Genomic DNA, 27,966 nt, shown 5'->3' with positions numbered 1-27,966 from the left:
TGAATCCCTGAATCAGTTGTACAATTTTGTGTCCTACAGATAGCTAGTAGGTTTCTCTTACAATCCCTATTGAACAAACTCTTCCAAAGCTCAAGGACAAAGTAAAGTAATCATGGACCATCAACATTCATTTCCTTAAATGTTCAATATTCTGTGATGAAATAAAATCAAACTTAGACTTTGGTTTTGCCAATAAATCCAATTTTATTTATTTATTTATTTATTTATTTATTTATTTTTATTTGATTTGCCAATTGTTTACAAGATAATAAGTATAAGTGTATACATAGTTGTGAATACATGAAATGGGTACATATAAGAAAAATAAAAGAAGAATAAGAGAAACAATAGGACAGGGATGGTAGGCACGTTGGTGCGCTTATGCACGCCCCCTACAGACCTCTTAGGAAAGGGGTGAGGTCAATAGTAGACAGTCTAAGGTTAAAGTTTTTGGGGTTTGGGGAAAAAACCACAGAGTCGGGTAGAGTATTCCAGACATTGACTACTCTATTGCTGAAGTTGTATTTCCTGCAATCAAGTTTGGTGCGGTTAACCTTGAGTTTGTATCTATTGTGTGCTCTTGTGTTGTTATGGTTGAAGCTGAAGTATTCATTGACAGGTAGGACATTGCAATGTATGATTTTATATAACATGCTTAAATCAGACTGAAGACGGCGTAATTCAAGGTTTTCTAGTTCTAGAATTTCAAGTCTGGTGGCATAAGGTATTCTACAACGAGTAGAGGAGTGGAGAACTCTTCTTGTGAAATATTTCTGGACTTTCTCAATTGTGCTAATATCAGATACGTCATGTGGGTTCCAGACTGATGAACTGTATTCGAGTATTGGTCTAGCAAATGTTTTGTATGCTCTGGTTAGTAGTGTGATATTACCAGAGAAAAAGCTACGTAGGATTAGGTTAACAACTCTTAATGCCTTTTTGGCTATGTAGTTGCAGTGGGCTCTAGCACTTAGATCATTAGAGGTGAGTATTCCAAGGTCCTTTACAGAGCTTGGGTCATCAACAAGATCTTGACTATTCAGCTTGTATTTTATTTTCTGATATTTTTTTTCAGAGAAAAGGTTAATTTGTTGTTATAGAAATGGCTGGTATGTACTAATATGTAAAAGTAAAATGTTGAGGCTGTAACGTTGTTATCTTCTACTGTGCTAAAAAGAGTCAGAAGTCAACACTTTTTTTCTTTTTTCCCTTGTACCCCATATTTTCTTTCCTCCTCTCTTTTTCCTTTTTCCTTTCCTTCCTTCTAATTTTCTTTCTATTTCTATTTTCCTTTATATTTTATGCTTGGATAAATCAACAAAGTCATAAATATGAGAGAGAAAGAGAGAGGGGGCGGGGGAGAGAGAGAGATGGTTGGCTGTTTAGGAAGGTATCATGATGTAAACAAGTTACTTGTTGGACTTTTTAAATTGTTTGATCCTGGTTATGGCACTAAATAGTTGTTAATAAATAGGTAAAACAGTAATATTTTTTCTTTCCTAGTGTTTTTCCCACAAGTGCAGGTTCCACTTTGTCCAGACTGAGTTGATCTATTAGTTGCAAGAGAAATTGACCAATCAATTTGTTGCTCCAGCCTGATATTGTGGGCTGAGAGAGAATGACTGTCCCCAAATCACTCAAATGACTTGGATGCATAAAGCAGGGCTAAAATTCACAGTTTTCTGCTTTCTGTCTACTGCCTTAATTAGTAGACCAAACTTGCTCTTATTCATAATAAACATGTCTCCACAATATAATAACAAAACATTTCAAAGGATTACTTCAAGCTGCACCAATCATTCAAAACACTTTATTTTTTTGCTGAATCTCTTATATTACCCCCCCCCAACCTTTCAAAAAATTAAACTTACATGCAAAAAGATCCCAAAATATAGATGTTTCATGACACTAGCTACTTGGGGTCAAGAGGACCTTTCTACCTAGAAAAAATATCAGTCATTGCTTTTATGCTGACCAGATGTTTATGCTGATCAGAGAGGGTCATTTCACATACAGCAGAGGACTGGGGTTTACTCAAAGCCATCAAATTTCAGCCTTCATGCAAGGGGAGAATATTGAGTAGTTCTCATTGAAACATTTTCTTTTGTATATTCTTGCAGTGAATAAGTCTAGTAAATCAAAATAAATTAGATCTCAGATTCCTTTCATAAAGCTGAGGTTCACATGCAGGACAGAAAGAATATTGCCTGAATAAATACTGTTGCCTGAATAAACCCATTTCCATTCTCTTCAAATTTAGATGTATTGGAAATAGGAGTTATTTCTTCATTTTCATTGTAGAATGGTTCACAAACAGTGACTTAGAAATCTTTATCCAATTTTGAGAAAGACTGGTTGTAAAGTTTACTTTATTGAGTTTCTTGGAGGCAAAGAAAAGTACTTCAAGTTTCTTAAGAAGAGTGATAATTTCTTAATAGATATCAGCAATTTCCTTTTCATATGTTTTAATATGAAGCTGTAGCAGCAACAACTTCTGAAACATCTCAGTCATCATTTTGCATCCAAAAAGTGCCTTGGATCAGTAAAGATGGTGCTACAACCAGGTATTTGAAGCTGAGCATTTTTACTTATTTAAAGTGCTTATTAAAAGGAGGGAGGTTCAACCTTGGTAACTTTAAAACACGTGGATTTCAAGTCCCAGAATTCCTCAGCCAGCCATGCTGCCCCTAAGACATCCCTGTCTTAAGCTTTTTTAACCTTGGACTCCCTGGCTTGATCAAATCGTGTTTTGGGACAGGGACAATCATATCCCTAAAAAGAAGCTGGCTATCCAAGTTTTCCAAACTGGTGCATTTGTGAAATGCAAATTTTTCACTCAAGTTTATTCAAACAACACTTGCATCTTTATTCTCCCTCTTTTCATTTAACAGATGATACAAATATCTGAAAGCCAAAGAGAAGATCTTTTAAACAAAAAATAATCTGTTTTTTTGTTTTAGAAAAATAAAGCAAAAGAGAAAAGATGCTGGTGGAAACCAAGCATATGAAATACTTCCATAAGCTTTACAACTAGTAGGAGTTAATGAGGTGACAATGGACAGGTGAGAGATGTGCTCTTCTGTAGGAGTAGGAACATTGTGGAAATGAGGCTAGCTTCCTCTTCGTTGGTTTTATGGAAATGTTTAAACACCAAGCAATTTCATAGTTCCTTCCCCAGATCTGATGCCATCTATATATTTTATGGTTTGTATTATTGTATGGTTATTTATTGCTCCTCATATTTTTCTCTTTTACTAAGGTGAATTTTAAATTGTATTTTTCAATGTAATATGCCAAGAGTCTTTTCGATGACAGCAGCATGGAAATGATTCAAATAAATGAATAATATTTAAAATACTGACCCATGGTATCTTCCTTAAAAATAAACAATGTTTAAAAAGTCTGAAGCACCAAAACACTTCATATTTATTATATCATACAGCTAAACATAATTCAATATTCACTGTCAACATATTGTCTTATAATTGGACTGATAACTTGACAAGTCTCACAACTGTGATTTATGTCCCTGAAGGCATTACAGGAGAAGTGTGATTATTTTCACTTCTAAGAGGTTGAAATTATATTTTATTCCCAGCTGCAATTTCTCTTCTTGTAATAATTTTATTTTAACTTTTAATAACAATAGTAAGATGATGCAAACTAAACTCAAAAAGAAAAAGAATAAAGAGAGAGTAAAAAGGTACAAAGGAAGAAAAGAAGAAAAAGGAAGAAAAAAGAAAGAGAAAAAAGAAATACTTAAAGAAGTGGCTTCTGATCTTCATCACAACAAGTACAAACTTGGTAATTTTTCACCTACTATAATGTTGCATGCAAGTATCTCTTCTTCCCATATCCATCCTTTTATTCATGTATAAATCCATAAATCATTAAATTTTTAGTCCTGGTATCAGCAAAAAAAAAATTAAATCATTAAAGGTTCACAGAACTTGTTTTGGCTTTGGTCAAACTAACCAACTTTGTATTCCTATAATTCATTGTAAAAGAAGGAAAGAGGAAAGGTATATAGCATGTACCCTCCTCAGAAGCCAGTAAGCAGAGCAACCAGTAGAATAAAATTGGATTGAGAAAGCCTTCTTTCCTTCATTAACAATGATGAAAGGATTCATCATTTGTTTTTGTTTTTTAAAGCTTAAAAGTGAATAGGACAAAGTTGTTCAACATATTTTGGATCATGAACTGATTCCCAATCTATTTTTACAATGCACACATCCAATAAAGTTTTACAAATTACATTTGATTTTAGAAACCCTTTCCCTAGATTATGGGATAGTTTTGGGAACAAATGTTTTCCTTGATCTTTGTCCAATTTTAATAATTATGATTTTTAATCAGTTTTTAAAATCATTATTTATTTCACTGTCAAAATTAGTTTGAGTATGAGGTTATGCTGACAATGACTCAACAACATGCTTTTTGCAGATGTGTTTGCTGAAATAAGTACAATGTCCTTATCAGATTGAATACCTTTTTATTGGAATTTATAATATTTTCAGAGAATAACACTAAAATAATTATGACTGTTACTCAAGAAACAAATTAATTTTTACTGGAGAATTTTAATATAACTGTTTTTTCACTTTCGGAAGAGAAATATCTCCCATTAAATGGGATCTCCATCTCAATCATAGGAGGTCATATTTTTAGGTTATATGATGTTACATTGTAAAAACAATACATTAGCCACAAATCAATGTGAAACACTAAAGTGACTTAGACACAGATTCATTGAAATCATATTTTGTCTTGATTCTTTCCTTGAGTGCATTTAGCAAATTTGGAAGCCTACCCAAGAATCTTTCCATGTGTGTTTTACCACATCACAAAATGCTTAACTTGCTCAAAATGTATTGGTTTGACAATTGCTGCCCTTATTATTAGATCTCAGTAGCTGGTGGAATAGACTGTCTAATAAACACACAATAAAAGAAAGATTTCCAGAAGTTAGAATATTTTTTTTAATTTTGATTTGTTTCTACTCCCCAATTCCATTTTTTTGAGTTTTCTTTAGAGAAGCATTCTATTTAAGTTTTTTTAAAAAAATTTTTTTTACTGAACAGCAGTACTATCATGATGTCAGGTCAAATTATATGATTCTTTCAGACTCTGAAAGAAGTTCTTTCCTGATTCTCAAACTTTTTTCATTGTTCTGCAAATTGGCAGCATTGTTTGCTATCCTTCATAGATTTAATTCTCCCTCTTCCCTGTTTTTTTTTTTTCCATATTGGTTATTTGGATTCTAAATATGGGCTTTCTCAGAAAGAGGACAAGAAAATCAAGTGACCAAATGTATGGTCAAATAAATAAACCTGTATTATCTTACCCTTTGTGGTCTTGTGTCCTGATTTGAAAGCAAGATCTGCTGCAACAACATTATGGCACAAGCTATGCAGAGGTGGGATTCAAATTTCCTAAAAACCTGTTATGTGGGTGTGGCCTAATTTGTGGGTGTGGATTGGTGTTTATGTGACTGGCTGGGCATGGCTTGTATGTAAATATTGATGTAAATATTGATTTTTTTTTATTAAAAAGGAGTAACTTTTACCCAAAATCAGGCAAAGCAAGCAGGCAGACTGAGTTGCATGCAGAATCACAGTTTCACTTACAGATCTACCTTTCTGCAATCTGCTGCCGGAATCTGCATTGAAAAATAGAAGCTTCAGTCCTAAGGAAGGTTCAGCTCTGCTCTCAGACCACTTCTCTCCCCCCCCACAACACCCTTAATACCCTTAATATGACTGGGCCTCAGGGAAGCCTCCTGGGCAAAGGCAAAGCAGTACAACAGCCATTTAGATTAGCTAGAAATCAAGAAATCCAACGATCTCCTGACACACCTGATAGTTGGAACCGCTGATCGTCAGGGAAAAGAAAAGGAAAAATAGCAACTTACCAAAAATTAGGCGAAGGCACAATGCAAGCAAGTTGGATGGCATGCATGTGAGATAAGGAATGATGGGGTGGGGTGGGGAGGGGAGGGGTGGGGCCATCCAGTGGCATGATTTTCCGGTTCTCTGAACTGCGCAAAATCTATAGAACCGGTCCGACCAGGTAGAATCCCACCTCTGAAGCTATGCTTTTTGGTAGTTGCATTACATGTATGGTTGTCAGTTACATATGTCTATATTGCTGTGTGGAAAACAGAAGAAGAGAGTATTGACTTGGACAAATAAAAGTGGGACATCGATCTAAATTAATCTAATGTCTAATCTATATCATTTTTTCCTTCTTTTTAAACCAACCAACTTGTTCTGATGGGTGCTAGTCACAGGTTGTTGTTGTTTGCATTTATAGCAGGTAAATATATTGATCATGAATGTTCAAGTCCTAAGTGTTCAGAGGAAATGGAGGAAGGAATTAGTCAGCAGAGAAATAGACAACAGAGAAAATCATTAATTAGTCAGGTCAGAGAGCAGCAAGGGCAGGAATTTACAGGATAGTATAATCAATAAACATATCCGCATTTTGTGCTGACAGAAGCTAAATAAGTTTAGTACTATGGTACAGTTTCATCTAAATTTAGTCCTGGCATAAGCATTGCAAACTGAATTCAAATGTGTTTTGTACTATGAGATCTAGTTGTACATGATGGCAGGTGCTGTCTCTTTGGAAAGATACAACATAGAAATATGGAAACACTGAATTAGACTTCCTGCAAGTGTTGTGGATGGAAAACATTAGCTCTTCTCATTCTTCTGTAACTTGAAGTTGCCAGAAGAGAAATCTGTCAAATAGTATCATAAACTGCTGATGATATCCAGCAACATATCCCTAATTCAGCCCTATATGTAGGCACTATGGATGTAAAGATGAGATGAGATTTAAAAAAAAAAGATAAAAGCATGACAGACTGGATCATACCAATAAGAAGTTGTTGTTGTTTGGAAATTATTTGGCTTATTGCCCGCTCAGATTTCATTCTGATTGCTCCCCCCAAAATGCATTGTGTTCCTGTTTCTCAGAAGGTTAGAAGAATTGCTGGGAAGAACAGAGTTTATACAAGATCTGTAGTTCTTGCCTTTAGAAAGGCAGTAAGCATACTAGTTCAACAAGTCTTGGCACCCTAACTATTGAAATTGATTTTTTTATTCTTTTCTCTTGTGTATAATGTATTCACTAATTTAATGATATTGTATTGTAAACTGCCTTGAGTCATTTTTTTCAAGGGACCAAAAATAAATAAATATTTTTGTTGTATTATTGTATTGATATACAGTTTTGTACAATATACTGCCAATACACATAACAAAACAAGTACCTCTGTTTCCCCAAAATAAGACCTAGCATATTTTATGCATGTGCCTAATATAAGCCCTACCCTCCAAATAAGCCCTACTTAAGCACCTGTGCAGCTGGCAGACTGCCCATTCTGTCTGGTTGTTTGCAGTGTTGCCATCTTGAAGCAGGGGGTGGTGGAGCTGCTCTACGCACCTTACACCAGCTTACCTCAGGGCCCCCGCAGTCAGGACTTCCATTCCCTTATGCCTGCCTCACGGCAGCAGCACCAGCAATCATGTGCAGCAGGAGCCTATGTGGTGAATGGCTCACTTCTGCTTGTTTGCAGCCACAATGGAACAGGAGACCGAGCGGTGTGCTGGTGCTGCAGCCATGAGTCAGGTGTTGGGATATGGATGGCCTGGCTGTACGGGTCCTGAGATAAGCCAGTGCAGGGTGTGTGGAGCAGCTCCACCACCCATTGTCTCACGGTGGCAGCGCTGGTGCACTGCACATCGTCCTGCCCTACCCAGCAGAAGAAGTGGGCCTGAAAAAAAAATAGACACCCCCCCCCCAAATAAGTCCTAGTCCTTATTTTGGGCCCCAAAAGAAAATAAGACCCGGTTTTATTTTCAGAGAAACATGGGTATGTCTTTAATTTTTTATTAGGTAAAATAGATGGCAAAGTAATAAACTGCAGAAACATGAACCCAAAATGGGCATAACAGTCCCAATGTATTTTCATTGATGAACTGGAGGATGGCACCAATTCAGAAGAAATTATGACCCATTTGCATTTCCTCAATGTAATGGAAACAGGATTGAAAGGGGAAAATCCAACTGGCAGATGATTGCAGTGGATGCAATCAAGCCAGTTGCATTAGCCTGCAGGGGTGGGATTCTACCGGTTCTATTCACTTCTGTAGAACCGGTTGTTCTGAAAAGCAGCAAATAGAGAGCATACACAGAACTGGTTCTATGTCTGCTGCTGTTTTGGCCCACCCACCCGCCCGGGTTCTTACCTGGCCTTTATTTCCTGTGTTTTCAACCCAGCTGCTTTGTGCGATACATCTGCGGTTGAAAAAACAGAAAAAAAGTGCTTTTTCAACCGCTGTCACCCGTGCGCAGCGCTGCTCAGCTGTCCAGGCAGCTAGATGACGATGATATACACATGCGCAGCGCAAAATGTAAAATCACCGAACCGGTAGTTTTACTGGTCGGATCCCACCCGTTAGTCTGTTTCCATTGTGAAAATAAAGCATTTTCTAATCTATACAGTATTTCATTTAATCTTGGGCACTACAGCCTTTTCATATATCTTTTGAAAAGGTAATCATCATGGTAAGCCATTTTTCTGGCTACAAAAACTGCAAAATTAGAATTGTGTGTAATACAATGCCATGATTCTAGCAGATGGGCAGAGCATATGCTGCTACTGAATGTGTGCATAGTGCAACAGTTGGTTGAACATCTTTAATGAAAGTGATTGAAATATAAATCAAATATTCAGATCTCTAATCTATAGTCTACTGTTTAATAAGAGGGTTTTGGAATATTGTAAAGTTGAAGTTGATTTTTCTGTAATCATTTGTTTATTTTAAATCTGCCTAATGAGTTTAACACAATATGTTGGATCTTCTGATTGTTGCAGTTTAATTAATCTTTTTATGATGAAGCAACTTTGTTCTGTTTCTGCTTGTATTTCTGGTAGAAATGTACTTGTATTTTTCTCATTGTTATAAATAAAAAAAATATTTTTGATAAAATATCTGCTTCAAATGGAACTCATCTCTTGGTGTACATCACCTACATTTCCAGAGCTTTCTGGGTTACCCTGCAGAAGTATGCCAGTCTTTCTTCTGAAATAATTTGCAATTTCACTATTTAACCTATAAACCTGGAATTTCCTGGTTATCTCCCATATACTAACTACAACCAACCCCACTAAGATTCTTGACTCTCAATTATTTCTTGTTTCATTGAGAACACCAAGCAAACTAAATATCCAGGCTATTTAAAATATATATCAAATTCGAGTAATGATTTCAGACAAGTCAATCAGCAGAATAATTTGATGACAGCACCAAAAAAATGCGAGCTTCCAAACAGATTAATAATATTTGATATTCAAATATTATTAAATAATGAATTAAATAATGAGAAAATTGAAATGTTGCATTTATTTCCTACCCACCTCAGATATTTGCAAGCTTTGTTGCGAATCTCAGACCCTAGACTGTAGTCTTTCTGGCATCATAAGTTCCTTTTCACTTAATACAGAATATACAGTAACAGCACTAAAAGGAAACTTGAATTCCTTCATTTGTTAACGTTGGGCGGGGGGGAAGCATTGCTATTTGCTGGAGTGATGTCTTCACAAAGAGGACAAAAACCAGAAAAATGAAAGAATGGTTTTCCATTAAAGAAAGAGACAATAGATTGCCTTTTATTAATTTCCTTGTATACTTCTGGAAATTTCATACTTCAACTAGAACCATACCAAAGTAATAAAATGCACTACATTTTAAAATTGTCATCATCATCAAAGTTTGGAAAAAGAACTTATTTAGTCCGAAGATTATTATACACAATGCTACAAATCCACATTTAATTGAATTGCCCTTGAAACAAAATGTTTCTTTCCTGAGAAACTATGCAAAATCATTTTGAATACATTTGAGTGTCTGCATATGAAACAATAGCTATTCCCATAAAATTATATAGAGACAAGAATAACCCACTGAGTTTTGGAGAGGTAGAACCATATTACAAATGGGTAGGACAATCTGTGGAGTTGGAACACAAACTAAACCTTGCTAGGCTGATAGGATAGGAGGAGCACATTTTTCCCTTTTCTACTTATTTTTCATTAGATTTCTTCCCTCTTTGAATAGTTGCAAGCATGTTATAATTTTCCAAGAAACTGAAGCTTTGACTCAGCAGTTTCAAAACAATTTGTTTTGTCCTTGCTTGTCCTATTTTTCACATTAATGTGGTCGGAGTAGCAAAAATGAAACTTCATTGTTACTATACTAACAGTTGGGATGCTTCTGAGATAGACTCTCCTCTTTCATCTTCAGAGGTTGTCCATGAGCAGAAAAAAAATCTACCCTATGTACCTTATAATTTCAAATTGTCTTTTAATATAGAATAAGACTGTGTATTCTAAATTCTTAAAGAGGAAGATTCAGCAAAGACAAAATACATAATATAAAATATTTGTATTAACTGATGATCACACACACACACACACACACACACACAGAGAGAGAGAGAGAGAGAGAGAGAGAGACGGAGGATGGAGGGGAGGTATTACTTTTTTCCTAGTTGGTTCTTGATTATTGCTTTCTTTTTGATTGTCTGTTTGACGGTATGTCTCTTTGGTAGTTCCTTGATAAAGGAATTGCTTTCAGCTTGACTGTTTGTCTGGTATTGATCCCAAGTTGTTTATGTTGGCTGTTGGAGAAGATGTGTTCTGGTTTTCATTTTCTTGTTGCTTTTTTAAGGAGGAAACCCCACATTCACAAGCATTGTAATGAAACAACCAAGTTCAGGGAATTCTAAGGACTCTGTAGTCACCTTTCATTTGAAGTTCTTCAAATGCACTGGATTGCAATCTCCAAAAATTTCTCTCAGTAAGCAACTTGGTATTATGGAAGTTGTAACTGAACACATCCGGAAGATGAAAGAGGTTTTGGACTTTATGAATCCTAAACTACTAAAGGAACCCTAGAAGCTATCACATAGAACTTGCTAATTTGTTTTTCCTAGTCTCCTTTTTCTCCTCCCACTCCCCTTCCTTCTTCCTTTTCTTCTTCTTCCAGCAAGTGCAACGTAATATAATTATGCCCAGCATAACCATAATTATTAGGGAATTGGTCAATAATATCTGAACCATCATTATCCTAAGGCAAGAATCACTTCTGATAGAAAGGAGTAGTAATTACTCAGTCAATGGATTTGTTATGACAAACTACAGTATATTTTATACTCTTAAATAATTTTCTTCTGCTGCTACAAATATGAGAATATTTTTTATTTATATACAAGTGGCCCTTAATGATTTTGGGGTGTGTAGGTATACATTTTAAGCATGGTTCACAATTTGGGACTTTTTTGTGGAGGTCTATAAGCTGAACAGGAAATTTATTATCTGCATAAAATTTATTATGAATTTGGTTTATCTTTATTTAAAAAAAGATGTTTGCATTCTCTGGGGACTTTCTTGGATGTTCCCATTATGGCAAAATATAGTATTACATTTTTTAAATGTCCTGATAGAATATCTGACCTAGTATTGTATTGTTTCCTGCAAAGTTGCATATAGTTTCTTTTTAGACAACCATCACAATATCCTGGCTGGCTGGCTAATGATGAGATGCTTGATTGATTATGACAGTTGCCTGGGAAAAGAAAAGATACCCATTTACAACATCACAAAAAAAATCTGATTGCTATGCCTGCCATGTAGTACCCAGTCATGAGATGAATATTTTGAAGGGCAGACTTGATTGATTAGCATCTCAAGAATGCTGATGAGCACTTTCCATTTTTTTCCTTCAAAATAATTGGCTTTATTGGCCTGGCATGAATGATTCTGATTCATTACCGGCTCAGTTCTACTAGCAATTTAACATGATCAAATATTATTAGGGTCAGGCATAATCTTCCCAAAGAAAGCTCCCCCCAAAACATGCTAGAATTAGCACTTGTATTAAGAATAGCCTTCCTTTGCATGATGGAGCTTTACCAGGACTTATTGCTTCAAAATGTTTATGATTTTTGGCTTTGTATTAGAACAAAATACAGCCCCAAGATAGTACAATGGGGGTGGGGAGGTAGTCAACTCATTTTGTACATGAAACTAAAATGAGAAATCTTACTATCAGATGGGTGACTAACACTGGATAATATGCTGCAACAGCAAAACTGACAGTATATATATCCACAATAGACGTTTAACAATTCAAGCAGAAATGGCTCCCTTGTATACAATATGTCACAAAGTAAGGCAGGTTTAGACATTTGAAATTTGATTTTTAAGACTCATAAGGAAGCTAACAATTACTGATGTCTGATGTAATGTTTAACTATCTAAACTGTGGCTCAGTGTCAGAAATGTAAACGGAAGGAAAGGGGGACATATTACTTAAAAAGGTGTTTTTCTTTTTTGTGTTTTGTAATTCAAATGTAAAAGGCTCCCTTTTTTGTATCACCTTGCTTTTTTCTCTACTTTCTTTGTATTTTAGTATTTTAACAGTAAACATAAGGGATAGTGTGAAGCAAATTTTTTAAAAAATCTATTTTTGATTACAAAAAACAAAACTATTTTTGTTATCAGATTTAGCTATCCTGGCATGTAATTATACTAAGTGACTCATTCTCTGATCACTTTGAATGAGTATCGGAGTTGCTCCGCCTCCCCGGCCTCAGCTACTCCAAGTTGCGCGGGCGCTTCCGCCGGGGTGAGGCCCGGCGGCCCTGCTGGGGGGCGCCTGCGCTCGGTCTCGCGGCCCGGGCCGCCCGCGGGGGCGGCGGGGCTCGGTGCGGCGGCTTTTAATCCGCCCGCGGTGCGCCCGCCGCCGGAAGCAAAGGCAGGCGGCCCCACCCCTAGCGGTGGCCAAAGCCGCGCACCCCCGCCCGGGGCCCCGCTCTGGCGGGCCCCAGCCTCCTTGAGTGCAAGCCCTGAGGGACGGATGGGGATAGGGATACCACCGGGCCTTTGCGTCTTTTCTTTCACCCGAGCCCCGCACTTTGCCTTTGGGGCCCCCGGCAGCCGGGGGCGGGACCCCGGCGGATGCCGGGCGTGGTCGATCTATTTAGTAACACTTTTATTTTTATTTTTGTTTGTGTTGTATATTTATTTCAGATATATTGCCATAATGACATTCTAACAGGTATGTTGCAAATCTCTTTAAATACTATTGCACTCATTTTTATCAATTATATTCCGAAAGATCATGAACAAAAAACACACTAATCCAGAGACAAGTTTGTCATTTCACACCTACATGGAAAAACAAAACAAAACAAACAAAAATCTTTGTTTGGAAATCTCATAGAGCAAAAGTAAACACTGAAACTGATCATCATGTACTTTAGCTCCAGGTATTATGTTAAATAATAGTCTTCATTTTTCCTTTTAAAATTCTAAATAAAAGATATGGGCTATATCTGGGGGAGGGTCTCCCAAACTAAATAAGGATCTCCATGTCACAATTAGAGTGATACCAAGACGTCTTTGCCTCATTAGTGATAACCAGGATCTTCTCAATTAAAAAAATAATTAAATCCACTGGATTTTCTTATCCTAATTAATGGAAAAATATTTCTTTTACAATTTTGACATTGAATTAAATCATAATTAAAGCTGTCTATTTTCTGAAACACTGAATTAAGAAGCCTGCCCAGAATCTTGTGAACGAGTACATCCCTAATATTCAGGGTTTCCTCCCCCGAAGTATAATAAGGGGCAAATCTTTGATCTGTTTCAGGAAATAGTGAAGAATATGTAAAAGACAGCACTAAAGACTATCTTGAGATTCTGGAATATGCAGAGAAATAACATTGTCTAGCACAATTGCTAGCGTCTAACAGAGTTTATAAATAGTGTTTTGTTTGAACCATGACTTATCATATGCCTTAGTTCACTCATAATTCCAAATTACAGAAAATAGTTTATGAGGGTTATAAATTAAAATCAAAGAAACTATGTTATGATGTAATAAAATACAGCCATTTTCAATAAAAATAAACATGCTATTACTTTCTTATTATGATAGTTAATATACAGTATATTCAATAAAAATTAATCAAGTGTTGATAATAACAGATGAGAGTGATTTCGGTATATTTGTTATCAATCATTTATTACTGAAAACAAAGTGGGTTTTCTTATCTGGCACATAAACAATTATTTCTACAAAAAGGAAACCCTACAAATCTTGATAATTTATACAAATATGCTTTCTCCAAAAATAAAAATTTAATTTAGTAAATTTGTGCTCTTATTTTTAAGCACTGTCTGCAATATCCACCACAAATCCCTGAGCAGAGACAACAATTTTAAACTTATTTGAAAAGTGAGAGATATAAAGCCTAACCCTATACTAAAAATGCATGGAAAAACAAGATTTTATTTTAACAATTTGTCATTGTTTGATTTGAGACAAGTAAAACTCCTGTATGACTTCATGGAAATCTAGTGTATAAGAAATGTAGTTAAGAATAAAAAATATAACAAGGGAGATGGTATAATGAAAAGTGAAATGTCACAACTAGGAAGTTGACCTTGCATCTGATGCTGAAATTTAACACTTCAGAATGTCATACTAATACAGTTAAATTGCTACCCTATACATAATTCCATGGGGTTCGACCCACTGAATTTAATTGGATTTACTCTTGAGTATACATGCATAGGATGATACTAAAAAAATCAATCTTCATCATTAATACAGCATTTGGTTTTACAGTTTTGAGAAAATGATGCAACAGTACATTGTTCAGTTAAATAGACAGTAGCCAACATTGCATTTTATCCATATCTGAATGCATAACAGTGAAAATGTTGAATTTCACTGGTTAATATTTTAGTTTTTTCTATCCCATTAAAACAGTTTCTGGAACTGCACATGGAAGGAAAAATTTGAAAGGTCACTCATCTACACAAAGCTCTAAAATAAAATAGGCTAATGTAAGAAAACAGAAATTAGGAGGTGGTGCCTAATAATAAAATGTTTTTAACAATGGTACTCCTAATGGAAAATCAAACAAGCTCAGAGTATCACAAAGGATGACATAAATTGTGGTTATGCTGAGAAAATAGCCTATTATTTCTTAATACGTCTACATAGAAAACTGGGGTGACTAAAATGCACAGAATAAATGTGTTCCTGTTTCCTTCTAAACATCAATACATTCTTTAAACATTTAAAAACACACCATGAAAAGCAACCAGAAGACTAGCAACAGTTGTGGAATCCTATCTAATGACTACTTGCTACAGTTGGCAAATAAAAACCTTCAACAATGCATCACTTCCAAAGTAATATCAATGGAATGATATTCAATACACTTTTTTTAACATAGGGAGGATTCTTAGGGACACCTTACCTTCAATCTATGGATGTTGCAGGATATAGTGCTAGGAGGCAAAGGATCACATAACTAGCTCTTTATTTCTAAAACAACCACCCATTTTAATTCAAAGTGGCTTTAAGTGTGAATTTAAAATTGGCTATGTATTTCACAGATGAAAAATTAAGCCAGCCATAGCAAGCCCTTGGATATGTCTACAGGAGCTCTTTGGTGCCAGTCAAACTGATATAAAAATGACTGATGGGTATATATGCCATTCTGAAATTATAGTGTAATTTGTCTAGTTAATAATAAAGGGAATTGGTAAATGATCTTGTTTTTAAATGATGCTTTTATGCAAATCATAAACATTAGGCTAAATAAGTTGAAATATTAAACCAAAGAAAAGAATGCAGAATTGGGTTAGAATATGCACACAATTTCTCTTCATCTATAGTTAAATAAATGCAAAAATAATTGGCAGCTATTGTCAATCACATAATTCCTTTTAGTCTAACACCTTATGGATTCATTAAATATTTATTTAAAATATTAAACTCTTTTAGTTTCTTGCAGATAGCATAATAGTTTATTTTTCACGAACAGCTGGTAAATCCTGCTGCTAACATTTCAAAAATGCATTCACCAAATGCATGCCTACAAATTTGTTGTTAATCCAAAGACAACATACTTTGGAAGTATATTTAAACAAACTGGCAACCTGGGTATCAGTTTAATGGAGATAGTAGTTTGCTTTGTGTGTGCTTGATGCACAATGCACCACATAGTCAAGCCATAGACACAATCATGCTACCAGTGTTGCATATTTTCAAAAACAATGTTAGTAACATGTTCACCGACACTGTTCTATCCTTTGCTTTCAATGTACTAAAAGGCAGAAAATTCATATTTTTCTTTATATGTCTAAACAGTTCATATTTAAAATGTCTGTATACAAATGGATTTCTTTTTTCAATAAAATAGCTACTGTTGATAAGAACAAACCTAAATCCATACTTTTCATTTAATTATTATGGACATGGCTCTCCAGCTTAACTCTGATCTGATCTTGGAAGTAAGGCAAGCTGGTTAAAGCAACAAAGCGTAACAACGTTGAAGTCGTGAGCAAGGTTCAGTTTTCCTATCCAATGGATAGCTGCTGTCTTAAAGCATGGATCATTCCCATTTTTGACCAGGGCAAAGCAAAGATAGAAGCATTTACTGTACAGTATAGGTTCAGCAACCTGCTGTACTTTTAAAAGTAATTGACTATTGAGGCTCTGAAGCATAGTAGATTACAAGAAGATGACAGAGAGTTTGCCTTAATTCTTCATTTACTTAATTCAGTACTATTGTATATGGTTAATTCTACATTCCAAGTTGTCTTTATTGTTGCTTGTTTCTACACTTTCAGAGGATAATTCACAGCCAGCCAGTCAACCAAACAGGTTAACAATATGCATTTGCCAGTGAAGATTAGACATGAAACCACATCTTTCAAAAAAAAAAAAAAATTCAAATAGTTGAGCTAGTATGTGAATTAACTCAATAGGCAGGTCTGTGGAGTTATACAATATCAAGACAAAGAGCAAACACATTTAGTTTCAGTATACATTTAATGAATTACAGCCTAAGAAAATAAATTTAAGCCAGTTTTTATCCTCTTCTAAATTCTTAATTTGACTGGAAGGATGCTCAGTAGGCCAACATGACTTTTCTACCAGAAACCACATAAAAATGACCAAAGTGAGAATGACTAATATGCCCTGGTGAATATGCTAAGGTGGGTCCCTTTCAGATACTCCAGTTTTAGATTGTTTTTAATTTTCTGGATTTTGGCAACAATTATTAAATCCTTCATGAAACTTATCAAAAAGATTCTACCCCTTTCTCATTTTCAATTTGAAACATCAAAATGCAGCCCTGTAGGGTTCTTCTAGCAGCAATTACAACCTTTGACTATTACAGCTTAGTTAGCAAGAGCACTCAACAAAAACAGTGCTCCAAAAGTTATTTTGGATTTTAATTTTTTTTCTAAACTCTTTGCAAAAACAACAACACTTTTTTAAAACCCTGCATTATGTTTTGGTTGTTCTTAAGCCTTGCTTTTCCATAATATTCCAGAGTTTGCGAAGATTTGATTGTGTGATGACATCATCAGGTTTAAACTGAAGGGCATGAAGATAGTTTGATTCAGCCTCCAAAAGTTTGCCGTTGAGATGAAGAATAGCTCCCAAATTCATTAAGGCAGCTGGGTACTGGACAAAAAGAAAAAGAATGGAGAAAACATGAGTTTATCTTTCTTCGTCCAAGAGCTTTCATCTAAGTAGCAAAATTATTCCCGTATGTTTTTGTAGGCTACTTTTATGGAAACAGTTAAGAAACTAGAAGAAGCATGAGTGTTAAATAAGGAATGGGTTCATCAGATGCACAGCACATTTTGCAGTGAAGTGTTCAGATGGAGAACATTAATTCCTTTAATGTGCAAACCACAGGTAATAGGACTTATCAGCAAAAGCTGTGTTCCCCACCCACAGTCTTTTTTATTTTCTTCTTATTAGATAAGGAAAATTGGAAAATAAGACTAGATGAAGCAAATCAATTTCATTAGATGCTCATTTAAAATTTCCTATTTTAGGTTTTGGTTCTATAGCAAGTTCAATCATGAGAAGGAATTAGAATTTAATATGATGAAATAAACAACTGTGTAACTTCTTTTATTCTGATGCCATATACAATATCTTGATTATCATTGCTCTAAATATTATTATCAAGAAAGCATACTATGTTCGATTCAAGAAAACAGGTTAAATGTAAATAAAAGGTTGCCTGATTGTACCACTGTAGCTACTTTGGCAATGTGTCAAGTGATTATGTTGAAGTTTAAATGCTTTCAAAATGGCTGCATGGTTTTTCCCCAGCAGTCTATAATAACTTTGAGAGTTTGTAAAAATAATTCTTCAGTTTCAATTATGGCACTAATTAGTAATGCTGAATATTGCTGCTATTGCAACATCAAAACTTTTAGAAATACTTAGTAAAGGATCCTAGGAAGTCTCCAGTACCTTCCTCTCACAACTGGAAATAAGCTTTCTGCTTCTCATCATTTCAGTATCTGGTAACTTTATATTGCTTCAGCCTCCTAAGTGAATGATACTAGAGCATACTATGTGCTGGAGCTGTTCTGGAAGCAATATTATCTATTATTCAAAGATGGATTTAACCTGAGACAATGAAAGATAGACAATTTCAAATGAATATGAGATGACGTAATGTTCTAGGACAGGGGTGTCAAACTCAAGGCCCACAGGCCAGATACATCACGCGCTGGTCAAGACCACACCTGGTTTAGCGAAGGGGGGAAAATCATGATATATCATGTAACAACGCCATGACAATGGGAGTTTGACACCCCTGTTCCAGGAAAACAGTAGAAATTAGTCAGGAAGTTATACATTACAATGAGAGAAGCAGTCAGTGACAAATTCATTTATTGGCATATAACATTTCAATACTTCCTAACAAAAGGGCATGGAGTTAATTATGGGAATGATAATCACTACATCATTTAGCCTAGGTCATTATTATTGTAAATTAAAAATAACTAGTATTTCCTGGTAATTTTAAATATTTTTTCTCATCCTTCTTGTGGGCTTCACTCACAATTACATCATAGGTCTGCTTAATACCACCACTGGCTATTAAATACATTAAATGAGCACCAAGCAGCTGCCTGCTTCTGCTGTAAAGTAATTACTGCCTATCATCTTTCAGATTTTCTTTTTTATGTTTTACAGAATGTTGTAAGACTTACACTTGTTTGGTTTTATAAAATCAACCCAAGTGCCTCCTGAACAGATTATTCTGCAGTGCACAAAATGATTTTTGCTGTTCTATACTAACAGCAATTCTTGATATTCAGCATCACTAAGGAAAGCCTTTATTGAATGAGAAGAACCCTCAGATCTACTAAAGAATACTGGAGATGTGGTATCAGATGAAAGGAGATATTATGATATCCTTCAAAAAATACACTGATGCTTACTGCTAATCTTTCTGCTCAATGCTTAAATGCTCCCATTAGTAATGCAATTGTCTAGATCTACCTTTATTACAAACAAAGGGGTATGAGAAAAAGAGATATCTTTCAACTTGTCCAACCCAACAGAATGCACACTATCTGCCTGTTTATTCCAAATACTATTTATAAAGATTTAACTTTGCTTTTCCTGCATCACACCTGCAATGAAAATGCTGCCCTTCCTCACTTATGCTATGCCCATCTGAAACTGGCACCTTGTCCAGAGGGTGCTCCTCAGCCAATTGTGCTAGATGTCATTCATGGCAAGCCAATCATTGTTTGAGGCCTACAAAGGATAAAGGACTGTTTTAAAAAAAAAACCTGCCTCTTATCTTAGTAGCAATTACGTGCTGCCGCCTGAAAATGAATTCAGCTATTTTCTTTATACATATCGTATTTTATAAAAGACAGATAAAGATGAATTTCTGTACATTAGCTTATGGCCCGGTAATGTGGGATTTCTCCAGGCACAGAACAAATTACACCCTGGCCACATGAAACAAAAAAAAACATCCTCTTCATTCATTTCCTTTTGGAGACAGAGACTTTTACATCAAAAAGAGCCAGCTGGCAGTTTTATTAAGCTTTTAATATAATTCTTTTATGGTTTTAGGGGAAATTATAGTTATTAGGAAGGTTCCTGGGTACTCATTTGCCCAGCCTGTTTTTTATGATCTTTCTCCAAAGATTGCAATGCTAGCAAAGAAGAGTGTAGTGATAGCAGGTTCATCATGATGACCTAGTAACTACACTTGCAATTAAATTAGACTTGGGTCAAAAGTTAGTTCTGTACGTCACTATGGAAACCTACTTACATGATTGGATGCCTAATTTATATATCAGTATTATCAAGTAAGAATAGTACAGAGAGAATAAAAAACGTAAAAGATAACGATAGAAAAGGAAGGTAATTAGAAGATTAGAAATACTTTTTTCCCCCTAAATTCAGCTTGACAAGGAATAAAAGGGACAATTTTTCAGGAATGTTTGAAGTCAGAGTTTTTATTTCTCTTCTTGCTCTTTTCTGTGTGCCTCATATTTTTGTCATTTCCCCTTTTCCTTTTTTATTGATATTTTTATATAGTTATAGTTGCATTAATAACATATACACTAACAGAATGCATTCTCTATCTAATAAAATGATGCATGACCACAAGACCCATTTCATGGTAGGCAACCTATGGACTGTGGCTGGAGATACATTTTAATTTTCCCCAAGTTTCTTGCTCAATCTGATTTAGTTTCAGATGAGAATGATTTTAAATGAGAACTGGGCATGCTGGTGGCAACTTACACTTTAACACTTTTATTTCTCCAAGTTCCTCAATGCTCTAATGACATCCTTAAAAATAAAATGATGCATGACCACAAGACCCATTTTGTTTAACAGCATGTCCATCTGCCCTTGAATTGTGCCATTGGGTACTGGCACAATTTAAGGATTAATCTCATCTGTTAAATCAATTTTGTGAAGACATAGTCCTACTCATGGGAATCATTTTATGTAAACTCTTACCAGAAAAGTGCCCTATTCTCCTCTCCTGGAACTTGCTATTTCTTATTTCTGTCTTGATTATGCTTTCCCTCTCTTCCATTGCTGAAAAATACTCCTTAACTATGGCTACCTCTACTAATTTTCATATGATATTATTTTTTCTTTAAACAAAATTTATCAATAAGCACTAAAATCACCCTAAAGAAATCCTAACAAGATCAGATAAATACCTGCCTTCTCCATGTGCCATTATTAAAACAGAACTTGGAAGTGTATAGAATATACTTCTAGTCTGAAGGATCAACATGAAATTTTAAATAGCTATATTTAGTGCATTTCCTCTTGTCAAATTTTGTGTACATCTATTTGCATGGATATTGATATGCACTCTTTGACAAATAGATTATAAATGAATGGCCGTATATCTTACTGAAAGTTAGGTCTTGAATGCTTATATTTAGTAAATGAATACACCTATTTTGTTAAAAATAGAATACGCAGAGAATCATTTTATTATTATACTTCAGAAACTGGGACTATATTTAATAATAATAATAATAATAATAATAATAATAATAATAATAATAATAATAATAATAAATAATTATTGAAGGATTTTTCAAGATTAATTATTGTTTCCTTAATTTTTCAGATTATCACAGTTTTAATAACATTGATTCTAAAAATAGTATCCACTGTTCTGCTATATTAAATCTATGCACCTCATAAAGATGAAACATTGCTGAGCAATTTTTCCAATTCCTCCAAAAACATTTTGACCAAAATGATTAACATTGCCAATATTGATGGTAATATGTAACAATCTCTCTAATTTCAGTTAATCTAATGCAATTTAAAGTCAATGTAGCATCTATGTGACTTATTTTTATCTTGACTTGGTAGCAATATCCAAACACAAATGTAAAGGGCTTTTATGTTATAAATGTTATATTTCATCTGCCTGCCATTTCTATATGCCAGTTCATACTACCTTTGGGGTTTTAGAAATGGCAAATAATTATAACAGCCATTCCACAAAAGAAAAAAAAACATTAGCATATTATTGTTCTAAGGTTTTCTGGTGAACAAGTTTAAAACTGTTCTTTAGTAACTTCTTTGCATTGGGACAGGAGCTAACAAGGAATTTCAACAGGTTATCATGAAGCCAAATGACAACTGTCCCTTTGTTGTTTTCTCATAGTGAAACCAGAGTGCAAGACTAAGGACTGAAAATGAATTGGCTGATGTTGCTATGTCAAGTTAACTTTGGTGATTACAATATAAGTAAAAAGAGTATCTTCATAACATCTACAAATGGTCTTTCTAGTGCAATGGCCAGAAAGATATCTTTCAGGGTATTCTGCATTCATTGCTGGTGAAGGCAGACAGAAGAATCAGAATTGAAGCCAACATACAGTATATTTGATGAAAATATATCATGGAAACAATCTAAATATAGCAACCATGGATACAACATATTATTTTATTAGGTAATCATTTTCGAATCTCCTTAAAAGAAATTTAAGAATTAATTTGGAGTAAATTGTCCTACCACAAAAAATGTTAAGCTACAATAGCCATTCTATATTTGAAAAAGAATGATGACTTCATGAAAATCTGTAGGTTTTGAATACCAATGAAATTATCAAATTATGTGCATCTGTATATTCATACAATCATTTAAGCTACTTCAGATAGATTGGAAGGACAATGAATGTATAACCTTATAGCTCTTGGTTAGCAATAATAATTAAAATATATGACTTTATGTATGACTTTCCTTATCTCATTTATTTACTATGGTAGCAGTTTTTTTCTCCAATATACAAAAACCTATCCAACTATTGGTTTTTAAACAGCTGCATTAATTTGTTAGGTGATACAACATGGCAATGTGCATATAAATACACATTTACAGAGGTAATTTCAATGAGGTTAAATTCCTGTTTCCTCAAGCCAGTTCAAAGTGTTGTTTTTTGCATTCAGTGTGCCTATTTTTTTTTTAAAAGAACAGCCATGAGGCTTTTGTTGCTGAAAAAGATTTAATGCTCTGAAAAATATGGCATCCAGATATTTAATATTATGGTAGCTCTCTCTCCTTAAACCAGCTTTCTGTCTCCTGAAGCCAGCTGTATTCTGAAGGCTTGATTTTGCTAATTGAAAACACATACAGTAGCTTGATAAAGAAGAATGAAATAATAAAAAAGAAAATGAAAAAGATTTATCTCTGGGGTGCATCACCAGACTCAGGGTGGTTCTGCTTCATCTTGCCAATGACCATGCTATAATATGCTGTCAGGCCTTTTCATCCTCATGTGGTGATAGTAAGCATTTCACTTGAACTTTTATTTCTGCTGTTACTGCCAGGCTGCAATGTGTGATTCTCGAAAGCAGTCAAAATGTCAACAGTATTTTTTTATTGTTAAAAAGAACCATGTACTACTGAATCACTTTGGAGTTGTCATTTTCTTTTTGACAGACCTCAATGTGCTATTTCACAACAGATATCGAACTGTTCTTCAGGTTCTTGGTGATGCTGCTTAAGAAACTTGAATATATTAATTTTACATTCTAGTAAAGAGAAGTTCCCTGAGGATGGGCTCCAGCACGAGTCTGAAAGCTCAGAAGATTAAACTTCTGATTCCGGTGACCGACTCAGATTGGATCCTGCAACATTATCTTGGGATACGTATATTCATATGAACTTTTTCTGCAGGAGAAAGCTCCAACTTTAAATAATAGAAAGTCATGCAAAAGAAATGCCCTCTTCATGGTAGTTTCTCTTCTTTCAAATAATTATTTTAAATATTTACTTGGCATGATTTAAAAAATGTGTAATGTTAACACATTTTGAACACTACTATGTCTTGTATCCCTGATTCAGTTCCAACAATGTTAGAAATTGTTGCAAGGGGCTTCTGGACAATGGGCATCTGAAGATGGCTCTATGAAAGGGGAGCCAATATTTGCAGCAAAGACCAAGGAACAAGTAAGTAGACCAGTTCTTTAAAACCTCTCTGCATAAGGAGTGAACAGGGGTATAGTCCACATGTGCTATGGATGCCTCTCCTGGCAAGATGATGACAGGATGGTAATTTTCTGTGGGTTTGAATACTTGGAGATGATGGGATCAGCCATCTGGCTCACAAACACAGCAGAGACTTTTAAAGGACATGAAGCTCATAAACCTCACTTTCTAATTACTTTTGCCTATTAGATTTACTTTGGTTATCCAGAAGTTGCAAGTCATAACAAAAGATAAATTATAATATTAGAAACTGGACACTAGAGAAAATTAAAGATTTTAAGCAGAAAAAAATATATTTGATGTCAATTCATATTGAACTTACAAAATGACACAAAACATTATAACATCTGAAATATTAAGATTTTTTAAAAATGGAATCAGAATTAGGTAATTATAATATCAGCACTTTCAGGAATCATATGATAGACTTTATTTATGACGTAAAGACAGAGGTGGAACAAATTTTATCTGACAAGACAGAGAACATACAGAATGTGGACCTATAAATGACAGGCCAAGAGAATGATTTTGAAAAGGACCCTTTACTTGATATACAAAAGAAACTGACTGAAGTTTTAAAAATCAAAAAGAAAATACAAATGATAAACCAACAGAATGCCTTGGAAAACGTTTTCCAATTAATCTACAAAAGAGAAGAAAGCCTTGAAGAAATCTGTCGGATGGGATATAGAAGAATTGAAGAAAAATCAAGTTCTATGACAATATTTGATTGGATTAAAGACTAGGACACTCAGAAGTAAAAGGAATATAAAAGTGGTTCATTTGTTCTAGGTGAGACTTTTTATTTTTGTTTTGCAGTGCAAAATATTTGTGGAGTTTTAGCTGAATTTAAATATTCATGTTTTATTTATTTATAGATAACATCTGGGATATGGGATGAAGAGATGTATTTAATCTTACAGGGGCTGAGGAGTCATTAAATTTGTTTACATTTAAAAATTTTTATATGAAGGTTGGAAGTCACTTCTTTATATATTTCTTTTTCTTTATTATATATTTTTTCTTTTTTCCCACCACATTTTTTTTCTTTCCATCCATTCTTTTTCTCTAAGTTTAGTTTGTATTAGTGCTTAGTATAATTAAAATTCTTAATAACATTATATTAAAAAATTATTTATGCCAACCACAATTATTAAATGAGTTTTACCTGAAGCAAAAGGAACAATCAATGGCTGTTTGAAAACAACATTCTACATTCTTTGTGCAGCCTGCAAAGAACAGTGCCAAAAAATTTCCATTGGTGCTGTCGAGGCTGCTAAGTGGTGCACAGAATTGCAATCATATCATTCTAACACTGAAAGATCTACAGTGATTGTCAGTTTGGCTTAATTTAAAGTGTTAGTTTTATCCTCTAATGATTTAAACAGCTTAGCTATACAGGTAGTTAGCTGAAGGATTATCTACCTCGTTATGTACCTGTCTACTGAATGTCTAATTAACAATTGCAGGATAAGTTGCTATAGAATGCTACAGCGTGCAGATAGGGAAGATGGTTAGAAAAGCCAGTTCTTCTTTATTCATATTTTTAAAAGTCATTTTTTCTTCTTTTGCAAAATGTGACAAAGGGAAAAAAGTCCACACACAAACATATAGATAGCCCTTGTCTTACCACCATTTGTTTAATGACTGTTTAAAGTTGTGAGGGTGCTGAAAAAAGTGAATCATGATTGGTCCTCAGTTATGACTGCTGCAGTGATGTGATCCAAATTTGGGCACTTGGCAACTAGCATATATGTATGATGGTTCCAATGTACTAGGGTCATATGATCATTACCTTGCAGCTGGTTTCCAAAAAGCAAAGTGAATGGGATGCTGGATTTGCTTAATAAAACAGCAAAATCTAGCACAACCCAGTTAATGACTATATTACTTAGCTATTCCAATCCCAATTGTAGTCATATGTTGAGGACAATATATATCAGAGTTGTTTCAAGAATTAATCATCCAACAATATTAAGTATAAGAAAGAGAGCAACTGGCTCAACCTAAAAACAAATTGGGATCTGTACAGTATAAACTTCTTTTCAAATATCACTTTCTGAACTTGCTTTAAAGCAGGCTGTCAAACTCACGGCCCACGGGCCAGATGCATCATGTACCGGCCACATAGCAAAGGAGAAAAAAGTTGTGATACATCATGTGACAACATGTCATCGTGAGTTTGACACCCTTGCTTTAAAGTATGTGAATGGTATCTCACATTATTTACTTTTCAATATAATTGTATTTTGTTGTTTAAAATGCAGCTGAAATATAAATTCCCAGCTTTGGACAATCAAATATCATGTGGTAACATGGAGTCTCCCAAAGAACTAAGGATGAGTTTTACATTTTTTTTCAATAGCTATATATCAAGAACTTGATACTCAATGGGAAAAAACCCTAAAGAATTATTATTTCATTCCATAGGGTAACAAAATGAACATTTAAAATATTATTTAATTAACATCTCACTTCCTAAAGAATTATAATCCTTTAAATGTTGTAGTTATATAGTTTTGGAAAAAATAAAGCACATATGTGTTCCAGACATCACAAATTGCTTACAATTAAACTTCCCTGGTTCTTTAGTCCAAATATTTTCAGAATTATTCTGCATATAATTATATACCATATGGAAAATATAAGCATGCTCAAATCATTGAATTTTTATTTATAGGAGTCAAGCTGTGTCTTTTTATGCTCAAGACACAGTTTAATCATTGCAACATATAGACCTTTGTTGCATGTATTAGATAGTAAATCTCTCTTTACATATGGTTATACTTTGTATTGTATCAGAATTATAATCAAAGTCATAGGCTGTGTTGTATCTTTTTGTACATTTTATATTTGATGCCAGGAGGCATTGGTAAAGTATATATGTGACAGATGATTACATATAATTACAGCCAATGTATACTGATCTTTCTAAGAACTGTGATGGCACAGTGGTTAAAAGGCAGTACTGCAGGCTACTTCTGCTAACTGCCGGCTGCCAGCAATTCTGAGCAGCTCAAGGTTGACTCAGCCTTCAATCCTTCCGAGGTCGGTAAAATGAGGACCCAGATTGTTGGGGGGCAATATGCTGACTCTGTAAAATCATTTAGAAAGGGCTGTGAAGCACTGTGAAGATCTAAGTTGAAGTGCTATTGCTACTACACAACCAATTTTGCAATATCTGCATTATGAGCTATTTTAAAAAAAATAGATTAAAATGTTTCTGATATTTCAATCTTTGCATTGTATCAGAAGTTTGATTCATCCAATAAAATATAACCTCTCAGTAATAGGCTCAGTTATACTACACAAGTGAGTTCAAGTTAGTCTGGTCAATAATACCAGGTATTAATTACCTGGCAATTTATCTCTTATCAGTTGTTCTGTGAGCTAGTTCCATCATTAGCTTCTCCTGTTCATTTATTGTTAAGTTCATGAGGAAACTGCATTGCCTATAGTGAAAACTGTCTGAGAAATAGTCTAGACAGGGGACTGTCATTCTTACGCTCCAGATTCATACCTTTCTCTAAATTCCACCGATAAATATCTGGAGTAATTCTCTCCTCATTCATTTTTTTCAATCTGCAGCATGAGCTTTTCTAAATCTGACACTGACTCTATCCCTTTGACAAAGATTGGGTTTGCCCGAAGACTTTTTACACTATCTAGGCAATACAGCATGATAACAAAGCTGCTTATACAAAAGCTTACTAGACTAAGGTTACTTCATCATTAATTACTATACAATATCTTATACCTAAAAGAAAGTGATGGGTTTAGACAACAAGTGACCAAGGAAAATGGCTAGGGGGAGATGTTTCTAAATTCCTGGCCTCAGAGACCTAATGATCCACTGTAATGAATATGTCTACAGATATTTTTTTGTCTGAATTTGGGGCTCTTTTTTATAAATAATGCATTCTTCAGATAATTTTGATATATCTTTTTATTTGACTTGATATGCTTTGGTATGATATTCCATACAGTATGTCAGGCACCAGAGAAATCGGGAGATCCTGGCACAAATGGATATAAAAAATTATTGCATAC

The 27,966-nt window shown here is 34.6% G+C and overlaps 1 protein-coding gene across 2 annotated transcripts in view; it reads right to left on the bottom strand.

The window, feature by feature from the left end:
* Positions 1-14,085: 14,085 nt before the first annotated feature.
* The window catches only part of TMTC2 (transmembrane O-mannosyltransferase targeting cadherins 2), a 205,555-nt gene continuing 191,674 nt past the window's right edge, over positions 14,086-27,966 (bottom strand). For both annotated transcript variants that reach the window (XM_026667680.2, XM_087968041.1), the window contains one exon: positions 14,086-17,570. In XM_026667680.2, coding sequence (XP_026523465.1) covers positions 17,391-17,570 — 180 coding nt within the window. In that variant the 3' untranslated portion in view covers positions 14,086-17,390. The remainder of the gene's footprint in view (positions 17,571-27,966) is intronic.

Source organism: Notechis scutatus, chromosome 6, assembly GCF_049901735.1.
Source record: "Notechis scutatus isolate UNSWTSFEM ecotype Mainland chromosome 6, rNotScu1.2, whole genome shotgun sequence".
Taxonomy (NCBI): domain Eukaryota; kingdom Metazoa; phylum Chordata; class Lepidosauria; order Squamata; family Elapidae; genus Notechis; species Notechis scutatus.
Note: the sequence above shows the minus strand (reverse complement) of the source record. Positions and strands in the feature narration are given on the sequence as shown.